The sequence below is a fragment of the Mustela lutreola genome, chromosome 8, assembly GCF_030435805.1.
Source record: "Mustela lutreola isolate mMusLut2 chromosome 8, mMusLut2.pri, whole genome shotgun sequence".
Taxonomy (NCBI): Eukaryota; Metazoa; Chordata; class Mammalia; order Carnivora; family Mustelidae; genus Mustela; species Mustela lutreola.
The window spans coordinates 19,317,241-19,335,923 of NC_081297.1; the positions used below are offsets into that span (position 1 = coordinate 19,317,241).

General features: G+C 34.9%; 1 protein-coding gene across 3 annotated transcripts in view; it reads left to right on the forward strand.

The window, feature by feature from the left end:
- Nucleotides 1–18,683, forward strand: part of DNAJC1 (DnaJ heat shock protein family (Hsp40) member C1) — a 449,390-nt gene that overhangs the window by 316,107 nt on the left and 114,600 nt on the right. For all 3 annotated transcript variants that reach the window (XM_059183955.1, XM_059183954.1, XM_059183953.1), the window contains one exon: nucleotides 15,204–15,367. In XM_059183955.1, coding sequence (XP_059039938.1) covers nucleotides 15,204–15,367 — 164 coding nt within the window. The remainder of the gene's footprint in view (nucleotides 1–15,203; nucleotides 15,368–18,683) is intronic.

An 18,683-nucleotide genomic window follows, 5' to 3' on the forward strand; every position in this document is an offset into this window, starting at 1 on the left:
TTAAGAGGGGAGAGTTTAGGATAATAGAGGATTCCATATGAAGGTTGAGGGGGAGGGATGGAAAAATGATTGTATTATTGTTATATTAAATCTAAAATTGAAACAGAAGCTTATGTTCTAGCAATTGTTGAGATAGTTTTAACTATGTTGAGTAAATCAATAAGTGAAACTCTTAAGTATACTATTTATGTAATTGTTTTTAAGTACAATTGTTACATTAAATTCTTATAAGCTTTTTAAGACAAGTCAGAAAGGGGGAAATCACATTTATAAGAAAAGAGAAAAATATCAAGCTAATCCAAAATTTACCTGTAGAGTCAAGGTGAATATATATTTTATGGCTTTTGTAGACATAGTTTACCATTTTGTGTAGCTTTTGTAACAAACCACTTAATTGTTATAATTTTGGCATATGTATTAGAATTCTGTAATAATGGGTTTAGTATGTATACTGCAACTTAGAAAATAAGGGTTAGACATAAAATATTTATCACAATGTAAGACATTTATCACATGTAAAAATTCCTTTTAAAGTTTGTGGCCATTTTCACAAAATCACTCGAAGATTTTTGTTTGAAGCATTTGATAGAAATTTTCAAACAGATTAGTAATTCTCACTTTGTTGTTATTGCCTAATAAAGATGATGATGCAAAGAAAAACATTTTCAAATATGTAAATACCTGAAAACTGTTTACCAGTAAAAATATATAGTAATCTTTTAAAAGTTTTGAAAATTCATCACTAATTTATCAGTTTTTAAAATTCAAAATAGAAAAAGTAAATACCAGAAAGCATATTAAAAATAATACTCATACCAGCCATGAGTAATAAGACTTCTAATGCTCATGTTTTTTATATAAGTAGTGTATATTAGGGAAAGGTGATGGTATCAACATTAAAAACGTTAAAGAGCAGTCACATTATTAATAATGTCAGAAACTGTCATGTATTTTTTAATGTAGTCTCTAAGGGTTTACATGCAAAGAATCTTTTAATTAATTTTGTTAACTTCATTACAGTGTTCTGTATTGTATACTTTAGAATTAATATATAAAGACCCCAAATCCCCCAGTGTGCATTTCATTTGCCCCTATCCTTCTTAATTTTAAAGACCATCATTGGAATACTGAGTTCATAATAACATTTCCATCTGCTTAATTGAGTAAATGCATCTCATGGAGATTAGTGGTAGCTATTTTATGCTGCCTGTTTTTCATGACCTAATTGTTAATCTGCCCTCAAGTCTATGTACTCCACCGCTGAGATGGTGCAGTATCCTCAGAGGGCTGTGCCAGAGTATACACTGAGTAAGGTGTAGTGGTCTTCTTAAAATGGCAAATGTTGTACAGCCATCACATTGCAATGTCTTGTAAAGCTGAAACTTTGTACGCATTGAACAGTGACTCCCCCTTCTCGCCTCCCTCCCAGCCCCAGGCAACCACCACTCTGCTTTCTGTCTCTATGATTCTGACTACTTTAAGTGTCTCATGTAAGGATGATCATACAATATTTGTCTTTTGTGACTAGCTCATTTCACTTAGCATAATGTCCTCAAGGTTCATCCACGTTATGGCATGTGTCAGAATTTCCGTCTCTTTTAAGACTAACTATTATACCATTGTATGTGTATACCATATTTTGCTTATCCATTTGAATACCTTTCAAGGGATACTTGGGTTGCTTTTACTTTTTAGCTATTGTGAATAATTCTGCTATGAACATGGGTATACACAGGACGGTTTGAGTCCCTGGTTTCAGTTCTTTTGGTATATACACAGAGGTGGAATTACTGGATCTTACTGTAATTCTGTTTTTAATATTTTTTAAGTAGGCTCCATGACCAGTGTGGAGCCCAACATGGGGCTCAAGCTCACAACCCTGAGATAGACATGCGCTGAGTTCAATAGTCAGATGCTTAACTGACTGAGCAACCCAGGCACCCCAATTCTATTTTTAATTTTTTGAGAAAGCAACATACTGTTTTCCATAACAGCTGTATCATTTTACGTTCCCACCAACAGTGCAAAATGGTTCCAGTTTCCTCACATCTTTGCCAACACTAATTTTCCGTGTTTTTTTTTTAATTGTAGCCATGCTAATGGGTGTTCCTTTGGAGAAGTGTCTATTCAGCTCCTGTACTCAGTTTTTAATTGGATTATTTTTTGTTAAGTTTTAGGAGTTCTCTATATATTCTGGATATTAGCCCTTATCAAATATATGATTTACAAATATTTTCTCCCATTTTGTGGGTTGCCTTTTTTCTCAGTTGACATTGTCTTTTGATGCACAGAATTTTTAAATTTTCCTTTAGTCTAATTTGTCGGTTTTCTCTTCTGTTGTCTGTGCCTTTGTTGTCATATCAAAGAAATCATTGCCAAATCCAGTGTCATTTAGCTTTTGCCCTTTTTTTTTTTTTCAAAGAGTTTTATAGTTTAAGGTCTTACATTTAGATCTTTAATCCATTTGGACTTTATTTCATAGTGGGTAAGGGTCCAACTTCATTATTTTGTATGTGGTTATCTAGTTTTCCCAGCATCGTTTGTTGAATTATTATTTTATTTAAATTTTTACTTTGAAATAGTTATAGATTCATAGTTGCAAAAATAGCATAGAGAGTGTCCTATGTGTCTTCCTGAAAACCAAGAACTTGACATTAATACAAAATGTATATATAATTCTCTACCTTATCACAAGTGTGTATTTACGTTACTACTATCCCATTCTGTCACTACCCCTTTATGATCATACCCATATCCTCCCGTTCTCCCATTATCCCTAATATCTGGCAACTACTAATTTATTTTTCATCTATCTAATTTTGTCATTTTGCCTATACGATTTAAAGAATATGATTTTGAGAATCATACACTATTCAACCTTTGAGATCGGCTTTTTTTCACTCAGTTGTTCCATGTATCAATAGTTCGTTGCTATTTATTCTGTGTAAGGTTTTACCATAATTTGTTTGATCATTCACCAATTATAGTTGGTTGTTTACAGTTTTTGACTGTTACAAATAAAGCTGCTGAATGGTCAGGTGTACGTTTTTTTGTGAACTTAGTCTTTATTTATGTGGGATAAATGCCCAGAAGGCAATTGCTGGGCCATAGGACAGGTTTATGTTTAGAGTTTTAAGAAACTGCCAGATTATTTTCCAGAGTGCCTATATAACTTTTTACATTTCTACTAGTAAGGTCTGAGAGATCTAGTCTCTGTACCTTTTATCAGCACTTGGGATTCTCAGTGTTTTTTATTTTCTAATACATTCTAATACATTTGTGAGAGAGCTCATCATGATCTTAATTTGCATTTCCTTAATGGCCAGTGATGTTGAAACACTCGTGTGCTGACTTGCCATCTGTGTGTACTCTACAGTTTATGCCTTTGGCCTATTTTTGAATTGGATTTTTTTTTTAACTGTTGAGTTTGAGAGTCCTTTATATAATCTAGATATGATTTCTTTTTCAGATATGTGGTTTACAAATATTTTCTTCCAATCCGTAGCTTTTCATCTTCTTAATAGTCATTTACAGAACAAAAACTTTTATGATGAAGTCCAATTTATTGTTGCTATTTTTTAGATGATGCTTTTTATGTTATTTAAAAAAACTCTTCCCAAGCCCTATTCTAAATATTTTCACCCTTATTTTCTTCTAAAAATTTTATATTTTACATTTAAATCTATGATCCATTTTGATCTAACTTTCTATAAGGTGTGAGGTTTAGGTTCAAGTTTAGTTTTTTGCTTATGGATGTATAGCCAGTTTTGCCAACTGTTTTTTTAAACCATTCTTCAAAAAGTGAATTGCTTTTGCACCTTTTGTCAAAAAATCACTTGCCCTTGCTTGCATGGGGTTCTTTCTAAGCTCTCCATTCTGTACCATTCATCTACATTTCTCCTCCTCTGCCAATATGACAGTCTTGATTATTGTGGCTCTACAGTAAATCTTAAAGTCAGGTAGAGTGATTCTTTCCACTTTCCTATCCTTTTTCAACATGTTTTAGCTCTTCTAGTTCCTTTGCTTTATATATAAATTTGAGGATAATCTTATGCATATCTACCAAAAATCTTGTTAAAATTTTGATAGGAATTATGTTAAACTTGTATGTCAGTTTGGAGAGAATTAATATTTTCTAATGAAGTCCTTTAATCTATGAACACCATCTGCTCTTCATCTGTTTATATTTTCTTTGATCTCTCTCTTTGGTGTTTTGTGGTTTTTAGCATACAGATCCTGTACATATCTTGTTAGATTTATATCTAAGTATTTCTCTTTTTATTTTGAGTGATTATACTTGGTATTGGGTTTTTAATTTCAATTTCCATATGTTCACTGCAAATAAAGAAATGCAGTTGGTTTTTATATGTAGGTATGTATCTTGCAGTCTTGCTAGATTAACTTGTTAAATACAAGAGTTTTTATGAGATTCCTTGAATTTTCTATGTGGATAATCAGGTCATATGACAATAGGGATAGTTTTTTTCTCTTCCTTTTCAACCTATATGCATTTTATTACCTTTTCATTTCTTATTTTGCTAGCTATATCTTCCAGAACTATGTTACTGAGAGTGGTGAGAGAGGACATGCTTCCTTTGTTTCCAACCTTGGGTAGAAAGCATTTAGCACTTTACCATGAAGTACGTAAACTGTAGGGGTTTTGTGTTAGATGCTCTATATGAAACTGAGGAAATCTCACTCTGTTCCTAGTTTTCTAAGCTTTTATCATGACTAGGTGTTGAATTTTGTTAATTTTTTGTGTCAGTTAATATCATGTGATATTTCTTTGCTTATTAATTTGGTGGATTATATTGATTGGATTTTGAGTATTGAACTAGATTTGCATCCCTGCAGTAAGTAGCCATAGTGTGTAATTCTTTTTCTATATTGCTAAATTCTATTTGCTGATATTCTGCTAAAGATTTTTGTACCTACATGAGAGATATTGGTCTCTAGTTTTTACTTTTTGTACTGTCTTTGTATGATTTTGGTATTAGAGTAGTATTAACATCATGTAAGGGATTAGGAAGCATTCTCCCTTCTATTTTCTGAAAGAGACTATGTTGAATTGGTGTTAATTCTGTAAACATTTGATAGAATTCTCTGGTGGGACCATTTAAGACTGGATATTTCTATTTTAGGAGTTTTAAAATTATGAATTAAACCCCTTTGTTTTTACAGGGTTTACTCAAATATTTCTTTTATGTATCTGTTTTATGGGTGAGTTGGGGTAGTTCGTATTTTTCAAGATGGAATTGGTCAATTCCATCTAAATTGTCAAATTTATGTGTGTATAGTTTCTAATCCTAACTTATCCCTTTGATGTCTGCATGTCTTGTAGTGATTTCTCCTGTTTCAGTACGAATACTGGTAACTTCTCTCTTTTTTTTTCCTTCTCAGTTTTGCCAGATGTTTGTCAATTTTATTGATCTTTTCAAACAGCTTATTCTTTGTTTCATTGATTTTTTTAATCTATTGCTTTTGTTTTCTATTTCATTTATTTCTGCTCTTATTTTTTTTACTCCTTCTGCTTTCTTGTGCTTGTTTTTTTCTTTTTAAGATTATTTATTTATTAATTTGACACAGAGAGAGAGAGATCACAAGTAGGCAGGCAGGGGTGGGAGGGAAGCAGGCTCCCTGGTGAGCAGGGAGCCTGATGCAGGGCTCTATCCCAGGACCCTGGGATCAGGACCTGAGCCGAAGGCAGAGGCTTAACCCACTGAGCCACTCAGGCACCCCTCTTGTGCTTGTTTTGATTTTGCTTGATTTTGATGTGGAAGCCTTGATTAAGGTCTTGAGGCTTTTCATCTTTCCTAAAGTAAGCTTTTAGTGCTTTAAATTCCTCTCAGCACTGTTTTGGGTGTGTCCCACATATTTTGATACAGTAGTTATTCATTTGATTCAGTTTAGTATTTTTTTCCCTTGAGACATCTTCTTTGATAACCTGGATTACTTAAGTATTTAAATATTAAGCTGTTTATTTTCTGAGTATTTGGGGATTTTCCTGTTACCTTTCTGTTAACTGAATTTTGGTTTGATTCCATTTTTGTCAGAAAACCCATTCTGTATCATCTCAGTTCATTTAAATTTGTTGAGGTGTTTCATGCTCCAAGATAGGTTCTAGCTTAGTATATATCTCATGGGCATTTGAAGAGAATGTGTATTCTGCTGTTGTTTAATGAAGTATTGTTATAGCCCCCAAGTCCCCAAGACTCTGTTCTTTTTTCCCCCCTCTGTTTTTCAGATTAGACAATTTCTATCATTCTTTCTTCAAGTTAACTGATTACTTTTTCTGTTCCATTTTTCTGCTGAGTTCTCAGTCATTAAATTTTTAATTTTAGTTACCACATTTTCACTTCTGATATTTCCATTTGGTTTTTCTGTATGTCTTCTGTGTCTTTGCTATTGATTTTTAATTTCTTCACTTATTTTGAGAATGTTCATTACTATCAAACCATTTTTATATGGCTACTATAAAATCCTAGTCAAATACTTTGGATCTCTTTTTCATCTTGTTGATTATCTTTTTCATCCAAATTGAGGTATTCTCAGTTCTTGGTATGATGAGGGACTTCCCAGGTGTCCTGAGATTGAGCCCTGAGTCGGAGTCAATGTGGGGCTTTCCTGCTCAGTGGGAGCCTGTGTCCCCTCTCCCTCTGACTCCCCCTTCCTGCTTATGCTCATGCTCTCTCTCTCTCACAAATAAATAAAATCTTAAAGAAAAAAAATTGGGGGGGGGGCGCCTGGGTGGCTCAGTGGGTTAAGCCGCTGCCTTCGGCTCAGGTTGTGATCTCAGGGTCCTGGGATCGAGTCCCACATCAGGCTCTCTGCTCAGCAGGAAGCCTGCTTCCTCCTCTCTCTCTGCCTGCCTCTCTGCCTATTTGTGATCTCTCTCTGTCAAATAAATAAATAAAATCTTTTTAAAAAATTGGGCATTTGGGGTATAATGTTATAATACTCTGAATATTATTTAATATTGGGGTATTATAATACTCTGAATATACTCTATCTTAGCTAATGTTCTCTGACAGTGCTCTAGCTGAACTGAAAAGGGGGAAAGTTGCTGCCCTATTACACTGTTATACTCAGGAAGTCCACGGCCTGTTTTACAGCTGAGGGAGAGGGTGCTTGTGAATCTTCTTAGGGCTGGGCAAGTGTGGGTGTTCTCGCTTACAAATAGGCCACACTGATAACACCCAACAGACATCCCCTCGCTGGGATAGGCAAGAATGCCCACTTAGAGTTCCCCGCCGAGCCTTTGCTGATGCTGTGGAGGGTTGGTCTCTTTACTCCTGGGCAGTTGTAAAAGCACTGAAAGCCTCAAGGCTTTCTCTGAAGCCACCGTGGCAGGGAGGGGAGGGATGCCTCATTACCTCTGGGTAGACACGAAGTCTAGTTTTCCCATTAGCCTACGTTAGCCCTACCCCATCCCTGACTTTACAGAGTAAGGAGACTCTTATTATCTCTCAGCAGGAAAGTCTTTTCCACGTCCTGGTAGGGAGCTTGGGGGGTATTATTACAGTCTCACAGTGGCAGAAGTCTAGGCTTCTTGTTAGCCTTCACTGGCAAGAAAAGGTTGGCCACAATTCTGTCCCTTATTTGCGTGAAGTATAAATCCATTACTACCTAAGCTTGTCTTACTATGCAAGGAAACTGAGGGCGCTCACCACCTCGGTGTTCGTCGTGTCCGCCATACCTAGCTGGCCTGTCTTCTCTTCAAAAATCAGTCTTCCTGGGGCGCCTGGGTGGCTCAGTGGGTTAAAGCCTCTGCCTTCAGCTCAGGTCATGATCCCAGGGTCCTGGGATCAAGCCCCGCATCGGGCTCTCTGCTCAGCAGGGAGCCTGCTTCCTCCTCTCTCTCTGCCTGCCTTTCTGCCTACTTGTGATCTCTGTCTGTCAAATAAATAAATAAAATATTTTTAAAAAAAATCAGTCTTCCTGTGCTTGTTTTATACATAATGTTTAGGGGTTTTCCATTTTGTTAGGGGGAGGAGTATGAAAAAGTACTTTTACCCCATTTTTTTAGAATTGGAAGTTTTGAATTACTTTTTTAAAGTGATTTTTTAAATCCTTCTTTACAAAAGCATTAAACACTTGCAATTGTGATACAGTACCCCAGAATTAAATATAAACAACTACATTTACTTATTTGCTTCTTTATAACTGATTCTCTGTAAGGAGGTAAAATTACTCCTGAAGAGGTGGCTTCTAGCTTATGTACATTTTTTTCAAGCAGTACTTTAGTGTTCAAAATAAAGAAATTTAGAGAAGCTAAGTAATATGACATACTTCATAAGCAGTCAGTTCTATGACTTGTTCCCCTTTTAGGAAAAATATTTTGAAAAACAAAAGCCTGGTCTATAACTTGAGCTCATATGGTACTCTGGTGACACCATCCTAGTTTCTCGATAGTTTTATATTAGAATCACCAGTCATTTAAGTTACCAATTGTCTAATATAGTATTAGGGACTCTTTTTTTTTTTAAAGATTTTATTTATTTATTTGACAGACAGAGATCACAAGTAGGCAGAGAGAGAGGAAGGGGGAAGCAGGCTCCCTGCTGAGCAGAGAGCCCGATGTGGGGCTTGATCCCAGGACCCTGAGTGATCTGAGCCAAAGGCAGAGGCTTTAACCCACTGAGCCACCCAGGCACCCCAGTATTAGGGACTTTAAAAAAAAAATCACCCATCTTAAAATCCTGAAAGTACATAAAAGTATGTAAGCAATAAGAGGTAAAATATAGTAGTTAGATACCACATAATTTCTAGTTAAGGTAATCCCTTTTAAATAGAACTGTTCCCACAGTACTGTACTCTTAATGTGCGTTATTCATGGCACATACTAAATTCACAAACTTGGATGAAATGTGAGTGAATGAATAAATGATCTTACTCCTACCTTCAGAGTTTCCGTTCATCTGGCAGGCTTTTTTAATTGAAACGGAAATAAAATTCTTAGAAAATTATGCATTAATTTGTTCTTCTTTGACCTTTTCCTTTAGTTGTTTCACCTGGCCCACGTAAGCATTGTAGGACTTCTTCCTTTCTCCAAAACTCCCCTCTTTGTATCTTATGTATATTAGGATAGTAAATTTTAAATCTTGAGAATACTATGTTTTTGCACAGTTCTTTACAAGTTCTTTATATTCTAAGTACCATTCTAATCATTTTATATGCTTTAATATCATTACTCCTCATTAACAATTCATGAGATGTAGTATTACCATTATTCCCATTTTACAAAAGGACTTTAAGCAAAAGAGCTAGTAAATTGCAGAAGCTGAGTTCTAGTCCCAGATCTGTCCACAGTGAGAGCTTTTCCATTCATTCATTCATTCATTCACTCATTCACTGTTTATTTAGCACCAGATGTTGTCCCAGGCACTGGGAATTCAGTAGTGAACAAAATAAGTAAGAATTTTTGCCCACATATGGGGCGCCTTGGTGGCGCAATAAGTCTGACTCTTGATTTCAGCTCAGGTCGTGATCTCTAAGTCGTGAGATCGAGCTCCTATGTAGGGTTCCACATGGACTGAGCGTGGTGTCTTTTTGAGACTTTCTCTCCCTCTTCCTTTACCTTCTCTGTCTGTCTCTCAAATAAACCTCAAAAAAATTTTTTTAAATAAAAGAATTTTGCCCATGTAGAAAGAGTCAATAGGATGAGCAGTGATAAATGCTGCAGTAAAAAGTCACAAGGAAGAGGGATGGAGAATAGATAGATAGATTGATGTGTGGCAGGCCGGCTGCAGGGACAAAGAAGACCTCAGTAATGAAAAGACATTTGAGAAAAAACCTGCAGGAGGTTAGGGAGTAAGCAAGACTGGTGAGGGAGTAGGTTTCAGTAGAGGCAACAGATGAAAGCTTTATGGGTTGTTGTTGTTGATTTTATTTATTTGTCAGAGAGAGAGTGTGTGTGCACAAGCAGGGGCAGTGAAAGGCAGAAGGAGAAGCAGGCTTCTGGCTGAGCAAGGAGCCTGATATGGGACTCGATCCCAGGACCCTGGGAGCATGTCATCCCAGGGTTCTGGGATTATGAACTGAGGTGAAGGCACATTTAACCAGCTGAGCCACCCAGGCATCCCGAAAGCTTTATGTTTTTGAGGAACAGCAGGAGGCTGGAGAGTATTAAAATGAGGTCAGATAGATGATGAATGGGGTGAGGATGGAAGGCATAAATCACTTAGAGCCTTATGCTGTGAGAACTTGGCTTTTACTCTGGAATGGCAAGTCCTAGGAAGGTTGAGCAGAGGACTGACATGATTTAATACATGTTCTAAGAAGTCTGGCTGTGAGGTTAAGAACAGACTGAAACAAGGACTTGAAACAAGGAGACCAATCAGCTGGGAGTTGTTTTAGGAATCCAGACAAGAAATGATGATGGCTTGGATCAGAGTGACAAAAGTAACAAAATGGAATTCTTATGTATTTTGAAGTTAGAGACAAGATTTCCTACTGGATTTCATACAGGATATAAGAAGAAGGGGAAATTGTTAGCTCCAAGGTTTGGAACCCCAGGAGGTTGAAGGAATGGGAACTATATTGGAAGAAGCAGATAGAAGTGAAAGGAGTTTTATCAAGAGCTTAGTTTAGCACATAGTTCTAAATATTCTCCTTAATATTAGGAGCACATTCCTGCACAAGTCAGGATTTAATTCCCGCAACTGTGCTGTGAGATTGGTAGGGCAGATATTTCGTTTTACAGGTGGAGACTTAGAGGTCAGTAATGTGAGGGAAATACTAATGTATTGACATATGACTAAAGATATAGAACCTAGTTTTTCTGACTTCTTGTTTTCTCATTTTTCTGCCACTTTTTATATTAATGACATTTCAAATCTCCTTACTATTTTGATAACTTTTCTGACATCATCTGTATTCTTATCATTCTGTATTTTAAGCATAGTGCTCAAAACTGATTAAAACTTCCTTCCTATCCTCTTCCAAGTTACATTCATTAATATCTACTGCGCTATTGTCTGTGCATTTCCAAGGAGAAATTCTCTGTGCCTGCTAGAAAAAGAAGGTAATGAGTTAAGATGTTATGACTTTGCTCAATTTGAACTCTTTTCCACTGTTTTCAAAACCATAGAGGTACAAGTGTTAATCAAGACCTAAAGAATTATCCTCAGGTTCATGGTCAAAGATCCCAAATCACTATTCAGCAAATGTGTCTTAGCATAATAAATACTTTTGCAATGTTGACAGGAAGTGTTTGATCTAAGTAACTGACTTATTAGTTGAATTGTTTAGTGTAAGTTTCCAAATATATGAGAAGGTAGGCTACTTAGGCCAGAGTTTTTTGGTTTGTTTTTGTTTTTGTTGCTGGATCCAAACTCTGCATCATTTTGTTGACTAAGAGCATTAAATGGAAGGACCCCCTTAAAATGATATTTGACTCATTTCTCATTCCTTTGACAATCATGTTGAATAAATTTTTCTTTTGAGAGGAAACCATTTCTCTTCAGTCACTAGACACTTAAGGTATCAGTCATGGGTTTTACTACTTTTTTGATTTGTTTATTTTGGATTTTGTTGTTTGATTTTTGTTGTTGTTTGGTTGGTTGGCTAGTTTTTGTTTCTAGCCGTTGTCAGGCTTGTTATTAAGAACCAATCTATCTTAACTTAAGGCCTATAACTTACTAAATTTCAATAAGACTTACTCTTCCAAGGGAGACAAACCATAAGAGACTCAATCTAAGGAAACAAACTGAGGGTTGCTGGAGGGGAAGGGAGTAGGTAGATGGGGTGACTGGGTGATGGGCATTGGGAGGGTATGTGTTGTAGTGAGTGCTGTGTATTGTGTAAGACTGATGAACCATAGACCTATACCCCTGAAACAAATAATACGTTACATGTTAATAAAAATAAAGACTCTTCCAGCAAAAATAGTCTTTATTTTTTTATTTAACTCAAGAATTTCCCTATAAAATTCATCATGCTGCTAAAAAAATTTCTTAGATTTGTGTTTCTTGGATGAACTATGAATAGGGATGTGTTTATAACACCAAAATTGATGATAGCTGGGCGCATACTAATTACATAGAGTTTATTGAAACTAGAAATTTGCAGGAAAGATGAGGGTAGTTAGCAAATAGAGGTCTTTTTTCCCCTTAGACATGTTTTGAAAACACATTTTTTTTTGAAAACACATTTTTTTAACATATGAAAGATGTTGCCAAGTGCAAAATGTTAGATGCTACGTTCTCAGCCTTGTATTCGTAAAGTAGCAAGAAATCAGTGAATATTTATAAGCTGTGGGTTTATTGGTTTTAGAAATTATGTTTGAAGATTTATGTTGTATATCTTTAAATTTTGTTTTATATTTATATCTACAACTTTGTAAAAATACATAAGTATACCTGCATATATATTATTTATTTTTTAGTGATATGTTCCTTCTCTTTTCCTTCATTGTCTCTATGCTTCTTCTTTTCTTTATCTCTACCCCCTATATACCTTGTAGGTGTTCATCTATATTTTTCTCCATGCTTTAATAATAATAATAAAATATATTTAGATGAATATGTATACACAAACATTTGTAGAGGTTTAAAGAGGCATTATTTTGTTTTGCAAATACAGAATCTTACATGCTTTACTCCATCTTTTATTACTCAAACTCATAAAAGTCTCTGTAAGTCAACTGGTATAGCTCTACTTCAATATCTTTTGATGAAAATTTAATATTCCCTAGTATAGATGCATTCAGTCATTTTTCTTATTAATATACATTTACTAAGTTAACAGTTTTATATCTTTATGAATAACAAATAACATACAGACATACATATATAACCATGTACTTATATACAATTATATTTTAATGCTTTTAAATAGGGAATTGCTGGAGAAAAAAAAATTTTTTTTATTTTAACAGGTTCTCTTAGATCACTTTCCAAAAAGTCTGCAATATAATTCACATTTCCACCACCAATGTAGAGATCGCCCTTTCCCTGCCAACAGTACCTTTTCTTAAGAAATTTAAAAAAAATTTCTGCCCATATAGGGGTGCCTGGGTGGCTCAGTGGGTTAAAGCCTCTGCCCTCAGCTCAGGTCATGATCTCGGGGTTCTGGGATCGAGCCCCGCATGGGGCTTTCTGCTCAGCGGGAAGCCTGCTTCCTCCTCTCTCTCTGCCTGCCTCTCCACCTACTTGTGATCTCTTTCAAATAAATAAATAAAATCTTATAAAAAAAAATTTCTGCCCATATGATAGGTATAAAATTGTATCATGTTATTGATTCAAACTGCATTTCTTTAATCTTTAGAGGTTAAAGATAAACCTTTAGAGATAAAGATAAACCTTTAGAGGGTGTATCTTGTTTTTTGGCCATTTGGATTTGTTCTTTCGTGACTTTGCCCATTTTTTCTGTTGGGTGCTTATCCCCTCGTCAATTTATAGTATCTCCTTATATGTTCTGTATATCAGTCATCTGTTTGTACTTTGAATCGTACATATTCCTTTCAAATGTATTCTTTCTTGATTTGTTTATTCTGTCCTTTACCATTTCTATAGCATCTATATTTCTGTTTTAGTTAAGATTTCCTCATCCTTTAAATAGTACCTGTAGTTTTTAAGATTTTTTTTTTAATTTTTTTTTTAAGACTTTATTTATTTATTTGACAGAGAGAGATCACAAGTAGGCAGAGAGGCAGGCAGAGAGAGAGAGAGGAGGAAACAGGCTCCCCGCCGAGCAGAGAGCCCGATGCGGGACTCGATCCCAGGACCCTGAGATCATGACCTGAGCCGAAGGCAGCGGCTTAACCTACTGAGCCACCCAGGCGCCCCTAAGATTTATTTTTGTAAGATGTTTATTGTTTGGGTTTTTAAAGTCAAGTCTCTTATCTAACTGGAACCTATTTTTGTGTATTGTGTAAGATGATGGCCAGCTACCTTCAAATGGGTATTCAGTTGTGCCAGCATTTAAGCCTTTTCCCACTCAAAATGGTTATGGATTCTCTGTTCTAGGAATTTATCCATTTCTATGACAATATTATATTAATTTTATTACATAAGCATTAGACAATATGCAAATACACAATGGTGAAGATATGATTATAAGAAATTTAACTATAGCAATTAAGATTTAAATTGCTTTTCAATATGGACTCTAATCAAAAGGGCTTTAATGAAGAGTCCAGTTAAGAGCTCTATTGATAACTGCCTCTGATGATCAGATTAAATTTTGCATTTCTTAAAATATTGAAAAGATGAATGTATATACTATTTATCAAGAGCCACTTTTGAGGGGCACCTGGGTGGCTCATTTGGTTAAGCAGCTGCCTTTGGCTCGGGTCATGATTCCAGGGTTCTGGAATCGAGCCCCGCATCGGGCTCCCTGCTCAGCAGAGAGCCTGTTTCTCTCCCTCCCTCTGCCTGCAACTATGTTTACTTGTATTCTATCTCTATCTCTCTGTCAAATAAATAAATAAAAATCTTAAAAAAAAAAAAAAAGCCACTTTTACACCAAGTGGTATGTTAGGGTTACATTATTTTCCACATAGCAACTTTAGAAGATTAGGTTTAGCTTTCTTTTACAGATGAGAAAATAGACACTTATTCTAAGAGTTAAGTTACTTGCCCAATATTATGTCACTATTATGACCAGGCTTTTTTCATTGTGACAGTATGAAATGTTTCATAAAAAGTACTTTGAAAACTAAAGGTATATACAAATTGACGTGGTGGTTATATCATGATCATCCTCTCATCATTAGTATCGCTGAGTTTTATTTAAAAACAATGCAGTAGCTAAAGCACAATAAAACAGCTAGCTATTTATAGCAAAGCAATTATAATTTTTTTAAACCCCTTTCACCCATTTCTCCCATTCCCCTCACCCACCTCAGACAACCACCAATCTGTTCTCTGTATCTGTGAGCTGGGTTTTTTGGGGGGTTGGTTTGGTTTTGTTTTTTGTTTGGTTTTGTTAAGATTCCCCATATAGGAGAGATCATATGGTATTTGTCTCTCCATATCTGACTTATTTCACATAGTATAATCCCCTTGTGGTCCATCCATACTGTTGCAAATGGCAAGATTTCATTCCTTTTTATGGCTAAATTATATTCCATTGTATATAACTCTGTTTTAATGAAAGAACAGTATGTATATGTTTTTTCAAGGTATGGTGTATGAGTAGACTGTTAAAAATTCTTTTCTTTCTTAACAAATCTCATAATTGATTCTCTTAAACATTTTTAGAACAGAAGAAAGCTAAAGTAAAAAAGCCAAAACCTGAATTTCCTGTATATACACCTTTAGAAAGTGCATATATTCAGTCTTATGATCATGGAACTTCTATAGAAGAAATTGAGGAACAAATGGATGATTGGCTGGAAAACAGAAACAAAACACAGAAAAAGCAGGTAAATAAACTTTTAAAAATTTATTTTAATTGAATAAAATAGAGAAAAGTACATAAAATATAAATACACAGCTCAGTGAATTGTCATAAGGTAAACCAAGTTAACTGTTGCCAAGATCAAGAAGATCTAGAACATTGCCATTGGCCAGAAACCTCCCTCATTCTTCCTCCTGGTCTCTTTACCTTCCTTTTCTTCCACAAAGATAAAACTGTCCTGACTTCTAACATCATAGATTAGTTTTACCTGCTGTTTGAAGTTTCTAAATGGAATCATCCTGTTTTAGTCCATTCAGGCTGCTATAACAAAAATATAATAGACTGGGTGGCTTAAACAACAAACATTTATTTCTCACAGTTCTGAAGACTGGGAAGTCCAAGATCAAGACGCCGGCAGATTCGGTGTCTGGTGAGGGCACTCTTCCTAATTCATAGACAGCAGTCTTCTCGCTGTGTCCTCACATGGCAGAAGAGGTGAGAGAGCTCTCTGGGGTCTCTTTTATAAGTGCACTAATCCCATTCATGAGGGCTCCACCCTCATGATCTAATCATCTCCCAAAGGCCCTACCTCCTAATATCATCACATTGGGGGTTAGGATTTCAACATATGATTTTGGGGGAACACAAACATTCAGTCCATAACACATTCCATGTGTACTCTTTTACATCTACTTTCCTCCATTTGGTATTATATTTGTAAGATTTGTCCATTGTTGTGTGTAGCAGTAGGTTGTTCATTTCATTAATGTGTCATAGTCCATTTAGAAATAATAGAATTTTCTGTTGAAAATTGTGCTTTTTCCAGTTTTTGGCTACAATAAATAATTTTCATGTGAACGTTGCTGTACTTTAGTATGTTTATGTGTAAATTTCTATTTTGAAGTTAAGTTGCAGTAAAGCTCAACTTTACTTCTAAAGTTTTTTAAAATGTTTTTTATCAATTTATACTTCAGCAGCAGGATATGAAAATTCCAGTTACTCTACATTCTTGCCAACACTTGGTCAAGTCTTTTATATTTTAACCATTCTGGTAGGTATATAGTGATATCTAATTATGGTTTAATTTGCATATTCTTTGACCAATAAGATGGAATGAACAATTTTTCTTATGTTTATTGGGCCCTAATAATTTCCTATGTGAAGTCTTTTCAAGTATTTTTTTTTAATTGGGTTGCGTGTGTTTTCTCATACTGATTTGTGAAGAGTTCTTTATATATTTCATAAATAGATCTTCTACACATATTTTATCCAACTCTGGCTTGCCCTTTCACTCTCTTAATGGTGTATTTTGATGACTAAAGTTATTAATTTTAATCATCATGCTTTTCCTTTCCTTTCCATATTTGATGTATTTTGTGTTGTGTTTAAGAAATCTTTTCTTACCTCAAAGTAATAAAAATTCTACAAACTTTAATGTTCTGTTTTTCATAATGTCAATAGTCTGAAATTTATTTTTGTGTTTAGGGTGAAGTAATACTTAAGTATAAATTTTTTTCAAAATTTTTTCCAAAGCAGTTGGCTCACTTAATGAAAATACTGCCTCTTACAGCTCTACAAATACCATCTTTATTTAAAACAAGTGTTCATAACTGTGTGGGTCTGTTTTCAGGCTTTCTACTTAGAAAGTCTTACAAGACTCTCTTAGTCTTGTGCATCTTGTGCCAATACCGTACATCATAATTTGCTGTAGCTTTATAATAAGAACGTGGTGCAATAACTCTTCAGCTCATTTTTCCTTCTGTAAGATTACTACTTTATATTTTCATATAAATTTTCAAAGTAGCTTGTCATTTTCCACAAATTACTCAGCTGAAGTACTCAATTTAGAGTATATTGAATATATGTAAGTCAGTTTTGGAAGAATTGATACCGAGACAGCATTGATTCTAAAAACCATGAATAAATCTAAAATATTTTTTGATACTGTGTTACAACTTTTTGTGTGCAAATATTGCATATTTTTTCCTTGGATTTATTCCTGGGTTTTTAGTGTTTTTAGATGACACCATAAATGATATTGCTTCTAAATTTCACTTTCTAATTCTATTTCGTATATACAAATATAATTGATTTTTCTATAATTGCCTTATATCCAGCCACCTTGCTAAGCTTATTTTTCAGTTCTATTTATCTGTATATTATACATTTCTTTTGTACTAATTAGGATCTCAATACATGTAGAATAGAAGTGATTATACCAAGTATCCTTGTTTCATTTTCAATCTCAAAAACTTACAGCATTGTGTGTTGAAAATGTTCTCAAATTAGGTAGTTGCACAACATAGTGCAACTATTTATGGACTACTATTTCATCATTGAAATTATTTCTTAAAATTGTATTATTTCATTATTAAATATGATGTATGTTGCCAGCTTTTTATAGAATTTTTTTAAAGATTTTATTAAGTAAATCTTAAGTAGGCAGAGAGAGAGAGAGAGAGAGGAGGAAGCAGGCTCCCTGCTGAGCAGAGAGCCCGACGTGGGGCTCGATCCCAGGACCCTGGGATCATGACCTGAGCCAAAGGCAGAGGAGGTCCTAACCCACTGAGCCACCCAGGCGCCCCTACAATTTTTTTATTGAGATATATTTCACATAACAAAATTCACCATTTAAAATCACATACATTTTAGTGGTTTTAGTCTTTTCACTATGTTGTGCAATTACCTAATTTGAGAACATTTTCAACACACCAAAAAAAGTAAAATAACCCTCTACCTGTTAGCAGTAAGTTCCAGTTCTCAACCTCTGCTTCTATGACAACCACTGATCTACTTTCCGTCCCTGTGGATTTACCTATTATAGACATTTCATGTAATTACAATCATGCAATATGTTTTCAAGGTTCATCCATGCTGTAGCATTTAACAGTGATGATGGTGCAGTTTTTATTTCTTTATTCCTTTGTATGGGACATATTGTCTTTTTTTCCTTTGCTGGCCTTGTAATTTTTGTTGTTTTTATTGAAGACCAGATATTATGAATATTATAACTTGGCAACTCTAGAAACCAGATTCTCTCTCCTTTCTAGGTTTTGTTGTTATTTGGTCTAATTGTAGTTGTTTGTTTAGTACTTTTTTTAACTCATTTTATGAAGTCTGTATTTTTTGTCATGTGTGGCCACTGAAATCTCTGTTTCATTAGCTTAGTGACAGAGTTTCCTTAAATGTCTAGAGCCCAAAATTCTTACAGTCCATGCAAAGTTTATATGTAGGTATTGGAGATGCCTTCCATATTCAACCTTGGTTATGGAAGGCTGTAAACCAACCCTGCTTTTGCCTTTACTTTGTGTTTCCAAAGACACTCAAGGTCATCAGTTAGT